At 47.0% G+C, this 11548-nt stretch overlaps 1 protein-coding gene across 2 annotated transcripts; it reads right to left on the reverse strand.

Annotated features, from left to right (window-relative positions):
• Positions 1 to 6512: 6512 nt before the first annotated feature.
• On the reverse strand, positions 6513 to 9431 carry DLX1 (distal-less homeobox 1). 2 transcript variants are annotated; one of them, XM_027866207.1, is made up of 3 exons: positions 9026 to 9431; positions 8203 to 8402; positions 6513 to 6767 (listed from the first exon to the last, which is right to left on the reverse strand). In XM_027866207.1, the coding sequence occupies exons 1-3, from the start codon at positions 9336 to 9338 to the stop codon at positions 6513 to 6515; spliced, it is 768 nt and encodes a 255-aa protein (XP_027722008.1). In that variant the 5' UTR covers positions 9339 to 9431. The 2 variants fall into 2 exon arrangements, with proteins under 2 accessions (XP_027722008.1, XP_027722009.1); XM_027866208.1 differs by lacking the exon at positions 8203 to 8402 and having other exon boundaries at positions 6763 to 6767.
• Positions 9432 to 11548: the final 2117 nt, after the last annotated feature.

The following is an 11548-nucleotide window of genomic DNA, read 5'->3' on the forward strand; positions in this document are numbered from 1 at the left end:
TTTTGTTTCGGTTTGTTTGGTTTTTATGTTTTGCTCCCCCCCCTTCTGTCTCGTATAACTTTCCTAGACAAAAGCCGTATGCGACCCCTTTGATTTGTTGTATCAAAGAGTGTGTCCAGATTAACTGAAATTGAGACTGTGAAGAAGGTAAGGGTGGAAACCAGTTTCATTTTTCTGAGGGTTGGATGAATGCGCTCTGTCGATACATTTCCCCGCTCTGGGAGTAGGAGGGTGGGGGAGTGATTATGTATGCACCAGCTAATTCTTCCATCAAAACTTCTTGTCAGCTATGTCAGGATTATTTTTTTCTTTTTTTTTTTTAAAGATGTTTCAGGAAGTGTTAATCCCTGAAGATTCAGGGTATGAAGGAGGGGGTTAGGAGGGGGTGGATGTGGGGGAGATGCATCCTCTGCTAGGGGTATTCACCTTTAGAGCTCAGGAGAGATGTTTAGATTCTAGTTGATATGTCGGTTATAAGGCTGCTTTCTGTAGGATTTTCATGTAAGGGATGGGGTGTGCGTGTGGAGTGAGCCTAATATTGTAAAATATGACAGTGTGTTTGCATCAATGTATACATACATGCATATATTCACGTCCCTATATGTATGTATACACACCTATGTAAAGAAAGAAAACTTCTCATCAGCTTAGATATAGGATTTTTGTCCTAGGCATTGGTACTGAACTAGTGAGATATTATTCTCACACCAGCTTTAAAAGGGGACGGGAGGCAAAAGAGGAAAATGTTCTTGGAGATGGTTAATAAGAAAGGGAGACTTAGATCTGTGGAACATAAGCATCTTTTTGCTCATAATTTATATTTCCAATTAATATCATCCAAGGAGATGGGATTTCTCTTCCTTTTACAACACACACACACACACACACACATTTTCATTAAACCACAGATCATTTCTTTTCTGTTTTGAGAGTTTGAATTCAATCTACTGAAATGGTACCTAATTAATTTTTTAAAAACCTATGCATATAGATTTATATTTTAAGAATTTAAACTTTTCATGGTTTCTAAAATTAGCCAAAACAGGGAAGCTAGAATTGTGAAGAGCAATTTGAGCCAAGTCTGATGCAGATGTAAAGGGGAGGGGGAGAGATAAAGCTAATCCATTTAGAAAATAAAATTAAAATGTTTCTCATTTTATATTTTAAAATATTTTCTAGATTTGAGGGTTTGGGCTGCTCTGCAAGTAGAATGACATGTCCAGCACTCCCAGTTACTCAGTGGCTGATGAAAGCCATGCCAAGGAGTGTGTGGGGTGTTGGTGGGTATTGGGGTGTTTTCTCCCTTATGGTTGTGTGTGTGTGTGTGTGTGTGTGTGTGTGTAAGAGAAGATATTAAAGAGGTATCTGTTGTTTGGCAATTTTGCTAAGTCTGTCTTCATTACTTCAACATTGTGCATTTGCTAATTTGGAAGCCCCTTCCATTGACAGTCCTGCTCCATACACCTGCAAGCAATTTGCCTAGCTCCAATATAGGAGAATTGCAGAGATGGCAGCTCGAACCTATTTTATTATTTTTTTTTTCCTTTTCTCAATGCACAGCAAATTTGGCTTTCAGTGCGTTATCTCTTTTGTTAATGCAAAAAGATTCCCTGGGCGAAAAAATTGCTCATAATTACCAGAGAGATGGGGAAACTGCATTAGAATAAATAAACCTGAAATTACTGTAATTATGTTGTGTTTGATGGGCTCGGCTTGTAATCAAGAAGAGAATACAGTGAAATGATGCTGACCCTCTCGGGTTTGCAGCTGTACGCGCACTTTGGGGTCTTTTTTTGCAGAAAAGAGTCATTTTGATAATCATTAAGCTGTGTGTAACCTATTTCAGAAGTGTTTTAAAATGAGGTTCACATTTTTTGAACAAGAAAAAAAATCCTAAAATTGCATTTTGCCATTACAGACTCATACATAAGGAAAGGTTGTGTTTTCTAAGTGACAATTGTTAAGACATAATATTAGAAATCAGTATTTAATCATTGTAATGAGGTATTGTTTAAATATAACCACCTTTAGATTATTCATAGTTTAATTAATATACTCATTATGAAAATCTTTGAATCAGATATTTGATGAACTACTTGTCAGTAACAAGGCAGCATTAATTAGGCCTATATTGAGATTAACATTTTTAAAAGTACAACCGCTTATAATTATAATAGAGCCTAACTAAAGACCGCCTTCGTTGAGATAAAACTAATAATTTCTCTATTTGAACTGTTAGCAAGACATTATTAAATTAGTATAAGCTAATATCTCAAAGTATTAAAATCCGCTTGACCAGACAGATTCTGCCTGTGGCTTAAGGCTTTGGCCCCGGGCTGCTGTTTCAGGGGAGAAGAGTAGGATATGTGATCTTCATCTGTCAATAACCTAACCAGTAACAAGTGAGTCAGGTCTCACTGGGGAAACCGAAGCCTGAGTGAACTCCGCTAAGACCAAATGTCTAGCTCTCTGGCCTGGCAAACCCATTCACACTAATTCAGAAATAGGAAGTGGGCTGAATTCTGGGTTTGGAGGTGTATCGCGGTGTGGAATTTTTTCTGCTTTCCTACTTTTCTTTAAATGATCCTGGGTCAAAACTCTCTGGGCATCCTGGAAAGGCCAGGATAACTACTTCCCGGAAATGTCCTCCAGGTGCCCGAGTGAGAACCCACCCTTTTCCCATCCCTACACTCTCCCATCCCATACTTGCGCTTTTCTGGAGAGGCGTCGAATGGGCCCAGATCATTTGATCATTCATCATCATGAATTGAAAAATGGGTGCGTGTCACAACAAAAAATCAATGCCATTTATCACCGCTTTCCCACCGGAAATCCATTCCAACCCCCCCCCCCCCCCCCCCCCCCCAGGCTCCTTTTGCAGACCCCGACTTAAACCTAGTCACCGGAATCAAAACCAGCTGCCCCAGCGCTCCCCACCCCCAGGCCAAGCCTGTGGTGACTGGCAGGTTCGGTGAATGGACTATGAGTGCGGGCCAGGGCTCAGATCCCGGACTAGGGTCGCGACCGGCAGCAACCTCTGAAGAGAGGCCTATACTCGAATCAGAGAGTAGGGCAGGGGCAAAAGCGGCCCACGGGTGCTATCCAGGGAGGCCGGGAAGTGGGATAAGGTGAGAAAGAGTTAGGTTCGGGTTTGGTCCGGTTGGAGTTTTCCCCAGCACGGTCCGAAAGTCTAGGTGGATGGCTTTGGGAACTGGAGAAGTAGTTGAGTCTGCTGGGGGTAGAATGGGAAGGCTGAGATTGGGAGAAGCAGGCGACTGAGTTTCCTGTCCTGACCCATTGAGTTTCCAGAGTCATCCCCGACGGCCCACACAAGCAGGCTACCAGTCAAACCATGTCACAGGCGCATATACTACAAATCCTGCTTTTTAAAGAGGGGACAGAGTGTGTATCTGAAAGAATCCACTCGACAAAATAATCATTTGCAAAGTCCTTTAACCCAAAGCTTCCTGTGCTAAAGACCCCTCCCTGCACCTCCCCTACTTCACCGTGGAGATTTCAAATCACATTTCAGTTCCAATAAGCAGGGGAAAACATTTCCAAACTGTTTACAGAAATGTCATTCTCCTGGTTAGGCACCGACCATCTTCCCTGCTCTGGCACTCGGACACACCCCACTCTCTGCTGAAACCCTAAGGCCCAGGGAGCGCTTGGCAATACGTGAACTAAACAAGCTTTCAGAAGTGCTTAAATCAAACAAGGCTTTGTGAGTAAGTGGCCTTAGCCCAAGCTGTCTCCGGCGTGGAAGATTCGGCTGCTTCCCTCGCCCTCCTACCGAAAAATGGGGGAATGCTCCCTACCGCCTCTCCTTCTCCCTCTCACTAATAGGGCGTATAGTAGGCACTCAATAAATGCTCATTGATTGATTGAAAAGGGAGAAATGAAGATATAGACTTTCATGCTCCCCACCCCCTACCCCGCGAGTATTTGACTGGAGACAGATCTGAGTGATTTCAACCCAGGGACTGGCGTTATAGTCTGTCAACCCAGCGAACGAAGGAAGTCGCCTGTTTCCTGCTCTTCATCCCAGTCCAAACATAGTGACTTGGGGAAGGGACACTCCTGAAATCCAAGGCAGTCATCGATTGGCCCAGGAGCTATCTTGATTGCCCGTCCTTTCTTCCTGCCCTTTAACTTATATTTCCCACTCCCAACTTCAACTCTTCTCGGAAGCACCTGTTCCTTCTCTGAATTTCCTTTCAATCACCTCGTGAGCTCTCCTCGATCCCATTCCCTCCTTCCTCCGCCTTTTAAACAGGGGTAAGGGAGGATTAGAGGAAGTCGCTACAAGAAAAGAGAACGAACTTCTAATGTTAAGAAGGAAAATCTGATGCAAAAGGAGGGGACTGAGGACCTCAGAAGGGCCAGGAGGTTTCAGGGACTGAGCTAGTCTGGGGTGGGGTTCAGAACGATTCCCTCCTCTCCTTGGGTGGGGTGAACACCTAGTCCAAGGGCTTCGGGTCTGTGGTGTCCAGTCGATCTCAGAGAAGCAGAGCAGGCCATAGGAATGGACACGCCAGGCTTGGGATAGACACTAGCCAAGGCAATCGACTCACTCAGCTTATAAGCATTGAGGTCACCACTCTTCAGCAGGTCCCGTGGCCAAACTTAGCTAGCATTACACTTTGTCCCAAAAGTTCTTTTCTGAGATGCATCCTTCCCTAGGGTCCAGGTTCTGCTAGCCCGCACGTCTAACAGGCTCTTGGCCTCTGAGGACTAGTGGGAAGAGGCCAAGGGCCAACCCGAACTGAGCCATAGACAGCACCTGTTTCTGCCTGACTCGAAGATTCCGGGTCCCAGCATCTCAGCCCTGCTCCTTTCTCTTTTGCCCCAAATTCGCTCCTGTACACAGCACACAGGGCATCAGCTCTTTTTCGAAACCATAATTTTACTGTCTCAAAGAAACTTTATAACTTATTTACAAAGTTTTTTTTCCCAGATACAAAGCAATAAGTTAACATTCTCAATATAAAACTAAACTTTGACATATAGAACACTAAACACAGTTGATTTCAATTGATCACATTTTCCAAATTTCACAAGTAAAATGTCAAGATTCCCATTTCACAAAGCATCATGTTTTACAGCCACACAAAACGGAACAAAAAAAGACTAAATTTGTGCAACATGTTTACAGAACAATAATAATAATAATAATAATAATATGTACAGCGATTAGATCTTGCACTGGAGTATGTGCATGTAGGTTTTTGATTGGCATTTTTCTGTGGCAAAGCCTCTGGAGATCGTTTTTAAAGCTGCACTGTCTCAATTCGAAGCCCATTGGAATAATTTCTCTTCCTCTCTCCTCCCTCTTTCTTCTTTTCCACTCAGAGCAAGCAACTCTCTGTCTCTGTCTCTCTGTCTCTCTGTCTCTTTCTCTGTCTCTCTCTCTCTCACACACACACACATACACACACAGCCAAGAGAATTCAAATTTTATCACTCTAAGCAACCAACCGCTCGGAGGATGAATGAAATTATGTTCGCTTATTTTCATTTTCTTTTCTCTCTCTGTTTTAAATAACACTGAGTATGTAAAAAAAAACAAAAAACAAAAAACAAAAAAAATGCAAATCATTCGGACCCAACCTCTCCACATCACCAAAGTATAAAAGTTATTGTAAAAGTTAAAAATCACATCCTCGTTATTTTTTTTCCTTTTTCGATTAAAGTAAACGGTGCTTTCAAACAGTGCACTTTGCAAGCCAAATATATTCACTAAGTGTCTAGCACTCAGATAGTGGTAGTTTAAGTCAATTTGTCAATAAATAAAATCCCTTCCCCTCCCTTTCCTCCCACCCCACCCCAGCAAACTACACATATGGATAGGCAGGGCACAGGAGAATATCCAAAAAAATTTTCCCAAACAAAGAGGAGACAATTAAGGGGGAAGGAGTATTTCCCTTCCGTGCTCATTGCTATCAAAGAGGCTGTAAAGGTGGTGAGAACAAATGAAATGACCTATATTTGATCAGGGCACAGAGACAGAAAGAAGACGAGGAGACAGACAGGACAGAAAAGATCGTGTTTCTACAAACATTGTTTTGTTTTCTGATCGCCCCACAAAGCTGAGGGTCGAATTGTCTCCCTGCTCCCAGGTTGTCCTCCGGGTGATCTAACAGAGCTCAGAGGCAGCTTTCTCAGCTGTCAGCACTTGGGAATCAACCCCGCATCACATCTGCGCTTGTTTGCGGCACGCCAGAATTTGGAGCGTCATCCAACTGAAGGCTTTCCCGGGTCTGAAGAGGTCCAGTGCACTCTGTGGTCTGTCTGGAGACTGGTACTTAGCAATGGTGGTTGGCGGCGGTGGTGGTTTGCATCCTTTGTTTATGTTTTCCTTTCCTTGGCTCTCCCTTCTTCTCCTCTGGACCCATAGTGCGTGTCAACCAGGGGTGGGCTGGGCTGGACTGGACTGGGGAGACAAGTGGGGACCCAGGTACTGGGTGGGGAGAGGCGGCAGGAGGGAAGATGGGTTGGTTTGTTTTTGTAAATCACATGAGCTGAGGTTGCTGCATAGCTTCTTGATGGGCTGAGGGGTACCACGACGTGTAGCTCGGTATGTAGGTGCCCGCGTTGCCAGTGGAGCTCTTACTGGAGGAGCTGCTGGTGTTCCAGCCCGGGGGGACTGGAGGCGAGCTGGCGGACAGAGCCCGGCCGTTCGCCAGGGCGCTGCTCTCAAGCGCAGCCCCTCCCTGCTTCATCAGTTTCTTGAATTTGGACCGCTTGTTCTGGAACCAGATTTTAACCTGCAAAATCAAACACCACAGACGTGACTTGAGGTATGGGTGTGGATTGGACTATGTTAAGGGACAAGATTTATGACTAGGGAGAATGAAGAGAAAGAATCGAAGGGAAAGAGAGGGAGCAGTGTAGAGAGAAAAGCCCGGCCTTTCCTGCAAAGCCCTAGGAAAGTGAGCCCAGAAGGCAGCGGCGCTTCTACCGAGAGCGTGGAATGCGATTCCCCGCACCTAATCCCTTCGCACCAACTTTTAACGATAAAGCCAATGACCAGCCCGTGGGGCTAAGCCACGCAAAAGAGGAAGCACAGAGCTTAGACTCAGTCCAGGGGGCGCGGCTGGGAATCCCAACTACTGCTGAGAGAGAACAGCTTTTTTTTTTTTGAGAGAGAGAACAAGTTTTAAAAGAACAAGGACGGTGTGTGCCTATGTTGGGGGGGGAGGTCGTTGAGGAAGGTCGGAGGGTAAGGGAGAGAGAGAAATCGAAGAAGAGAAATAAAAGGCTTTTTCCTGACTGAGCCAGAGACAAGAATTAATCTCACAGGCTTTTCCATTATTTGTCGACTACCAGATGCCGAGAACCCATGGACAGCCCTTCCAATTCCAATTTAAGCAGTCATTTAGAGAATAAAAAATAAAAACAGAAAGTGTGGAAACTCCAGAGATTGTTTTAGGAAATTTATTTCGAGTCCACGGCGTTCTCTTCTCACTGATTTCTTTGCCCTAGGGTGAGCTGGCTGAGAAGATGGTGTTACGTTTGACATTTCTCTGGGCTCAAACCAATCACTGCTTTTGTGTTTGTTTGCTCCCCCCCACCCCCACTCCGCTCCAAATACTGGCCCGGGACATTCAAAACCAAGAATATTCCTAAATGACAGAGCTGCCGAGAGAAAGAATGCTTGCTGTTTCTCTCAGAGAAAATCTAAAATGTAGCTAAGCAAAGTTATGCGGTTCCCTCATTAGGATCGCGTTAAAGGAGATTGTGCCCTCGGGGTGGGGAGGAAAGTTCCCCCACTCCCACCACAAAGTGGGAGAGAAGGCGGAGGAGAAGGAGGACTGGGAAGAAAAGAAGGGTGGCAGCTTCGTGGTGCCAAAAGGCTGAGTGATTAGCAACGCACTTCAAAGCCATAGAGGGGATTAGAACCCGTCTCGTTCCTATTGTTCCAGTTGTTCGGGCACGTGCGGCCCCAGAGCCCCCAAAACAAAACCCAGCGAGGAAATCTACTGCTTCAATGATCAGTGCCCGGGAATCAAAGTACGGCAGAGGATCACTGGTAAAAGGGGAGCGAGAGCAGTCGGAGAGACAGAGAGGTTATATGTAATATGACATTATATATGTTCTGTTCTATGTATATGTGTACATGGGAAGAGAAAAAAAAACAAAGCAAAGCGGGATGAAAAGAGGCCTTTGTGAGTGGTAGGAGAGGAAGATTCTCCCTTGTACCTGTGTCTGCGTGAGTCCCAGTGAGGCTGCGAGCTCCGCTCTTTCCGGCAGAGCTAGGTACTGAGTTTGCTGGAACCTCCTGTTCAAAGCCTGCAACTGCAAACTGGAATAAATAGTCCTGGGTTTGCGAATTTTTTTCCCCTTCCCATTGAAACGAACTTCCCCTCCTTCTACCACGGTGCTTTTCTCTGAATCTGCTCCTGGAATAACAGCAAAGAAGAGGGGCAATCATTAATAGTAATAATGATGGTGGTGGTGATAATCACAACGATAATTAATAACAAGAAAAGAGAAGAACAGAAGCAGCAACAAGGTTGGGGGAGAAGTGGAGCAAGTGGGAGAGAGGTGTGAAAAAAAAGGAAAAAATACGAGATCAAGTTCCTCTAACAAAAGCTGGGGGGCTATTTCAGAAGCTTGGGCTCCTTCTCAGGGAAAGTTTGCTATTTTTACAGGCTGCAGTTTAGGTTTAATTACCCTTAATTGCATACATTGTTTATAGCGCTACGCAATAAATAATTACCAAGACTAATACGTGCACATCTGGGTTTCTGTTTTCCAGAGGGGCATTGTGTGCTCAGCACACGGAGCCGCCCAGAGACACAGCCAATTCGGGAGGACGAACGCTGGATTTATTCTTTTCTTGATGGTTATGAGTTTTAAATTTTTTCTTTGATAGGATATGGATGCATAGACTGATATCCGAAACCTCTCTTGCTCTCTCCCGCCCTCCCCCCTCCCTCTCCCTCTCCCTCTCTCTGCTCTCTCTCTTTCCTCACACCTCCTCCCCTCCCCTTCCTCCCTGTGGAAAGCCAAGTGCACATACCTGTCTCCTCTAACCGGGTCTGAGTCAGGCTGGAGCTGTTGGGATAGGATTGCACTGAACTGATGTAGGGATTAGACGAGTGGCTGCTGACCGAGTTGACATAGGGGTAGCCCAGCGGTCTGGAGAAGGATGAGGCCGAGCTGTAGGAGCTGTCGGGCTGCGAGTGGCCAGCAGAATGTAAACAGTGCATGGAATAGTGTCCGTGGGACATGGGAGAAGGAGACATTTGCTGGCTGGGCGGCCCAAACTCCATAAAGACAGCCTTGCCCGACACGGGGCTGTTGAGGCTTTCTGGCATAGTAGTCATGGTCATTTCTTCTCGCTGGGTCTGGGTGTGGGTCTCTCTCCTCTGCTTTCCTTTTTGGGGTCTCTGTGTTTCTCAGGACAGGAAGGAACCCAATTTAAGCGGAACAGGGATTTTCACTTTCCATTCATAAGAAAATGGAGTTTGTCTCTTTGAAAAGTCTAAGCATGATGCTGCCGAGCTCCCCAAACTCGCCTCAAAGCTTTGACTCAGCCAAGGTCATGAATATTCATGAGCTGGCGGATCTGATTGGTCCGCCGTCTTGCATAATCGCCTGGGATTGGTCCGAGGTGCTTTGGCTCGGCTGGACTAGAGGGAGCGAGGCAAGCAGGACTTGGGAGAGATGCGTCCCCGAGCCCCTGCGAGTGAACATCTGCAATAGAGCAACACGACAGGGCTCACAATGCGGCGGCGGCAGGCGCCAGAGCGGAGAGAGTTTACAATCCCTTCAACGCCCCCCTCAACTTCTTTACCCCCTCTTTTCCTTCTCCCTCCTCCCTCAAAGAGCCTTCTTCCCAAGAAGCCAACCTGCAACTCCCCCCACCCAGGCCCAGCCAGCACGCCCCCCTCACTGGGGGACCTCGGGTGCTACAGCTTACAGCAGCCGCCCCCACCTCCTCTGGTCCTCTGGGCCCCCAGCCTAAAGACGGGAGGGGGAAACGCAATGGGGCGGGGGGAGGCCTGCAGTCCCCTGACTGGCCTCACCACTACCTCAATTCGCGCTTCCCCTGGACCGCAGCATCTTAGGCGCCAGCACGCATAAATGTTCCTGGGACTAAGTGCTGAGCAGAGAGCCCGAGGGAAAGGCGCCTCCTTCCACTCTAATCACGCTTACTTCTTTCTCCAGTCTCTTTTTGCCCCTTTCTAATGCATCTATTTCTCGCCTGTTTTCCACTCTTTCTCTCCTCCCCATGCAGTCCACCTTCCCCTTTTCTTGGTGACCCTCCTCCTCAACTCCCCCTCCCTTCCTAACACACACACACAATTGCTCACTCCACCGGTGCTCTGTTTCTCACCAGGGACAGCTCGCATCTCTCCAGCCTCGACTCCTCAGGTGCGCTGAGGCTGTGGCTGATCTGATTAGAATGCCGCTCCCTGTGAGTGAGGTGGACCCCACGCTTCTCCTCCCAGGAAAAGAGGCTGCACCCCCTTCCTCCCGACACATATACACTCTTCACCCTCCTTCCTTTCCTTCCCCTTACCCCTTTCAACCACCGCCTTCCTCCTCCCCTTCCCACCTCATTCCCCTTCCCCTATGGGCTTAGTGGCGAAGGGCTAGTTTTCAGCGCGCCAGGGGAGCAGACAGAAACCAGAACATGGGCAGAATCAGCAGGGGTCAGAGCAAGCTGAATGGTCGCTGGAGGGTGGGATTTCTTCGTCTCCCTAAGGAGGCCTTGGTAAAGTAAAGGGTGTTACCTGTGTGGAGGGGGAGCACTCTCCCGCACGCAGCAACAGGGAGCAAATCTGTGTCCGTTGGCGCACGACCGTGTGCGGACGCATGTCTCCATTTATGTCCAGCTATCATCCACATGTATAGGACTTGGCCTCCAAACCCAGTGAGAAACACGAATGAACTGGGGCGGGGGGTGGGGTGGGGGGGAGGTGTAGGAGGGCGTTGGCTAAGACCCTGTGCTGCCGCCCAGGAGGTGGACGAGGGCCCAAGGAGAGGTGGTGAAAATGGAAGTTGGGGTGGGGGCGGGCGAGTGGGTGGCTAGTGAAAGTGAGAAGGCCCTCCAGTCCTGCCCCGAAGCCTAAAACACAGACAACAACAAGCACCTTTCCCCTGAAGCAAAACACAAGCCACAAAAATACACACACTCACACAAAACAACTGGCGCGGAGTCGCAGGCATGCTGACAACGTTGGGCTGCAGGATCCCAATCCCGCCAGCCCCACGGTGAATCCCAAATTACTTTGTTAGATAATTAGAAAGTGTTGATAATTATTTCTTTCATAATTTAGTGGTGTGACGGTAACAGGGAAATGATCTTGTGAAAGTTCACACGTGCAGATGTATTAGTTACTGATTCATTTGATTAAATGCTAGTCTCAAGTGCTCTGATCCACAGCTGAAGGCGGCCCCATTAGCATAACACTGATGTTTAATTTTCATACGCATAATTAGCCATATATTTAACACTAATAGCAACATGCAGCCTTTCAGCGTTAAACAGCCTGGGATTTGATCTGGCCTGAGCTGAACCTTCTCCGTTACACCT

The sequence above is a fragment of the Vombatus ursinus genome, unplaced genomic scaffold, assembly GCF_900497805.2.
Source record: "Vombatus ursinus unplaced genomic scaffold, bare-nosed wombat genome assembly UNPS02014779.1, whole genome shotgun sequence".
Lineage (NCBI taxonomy): Eukaryota > Metazoa > Chordata > Mammalia > Diprotodontia > Vombatidae > Vombatus > Vombatus ursinus.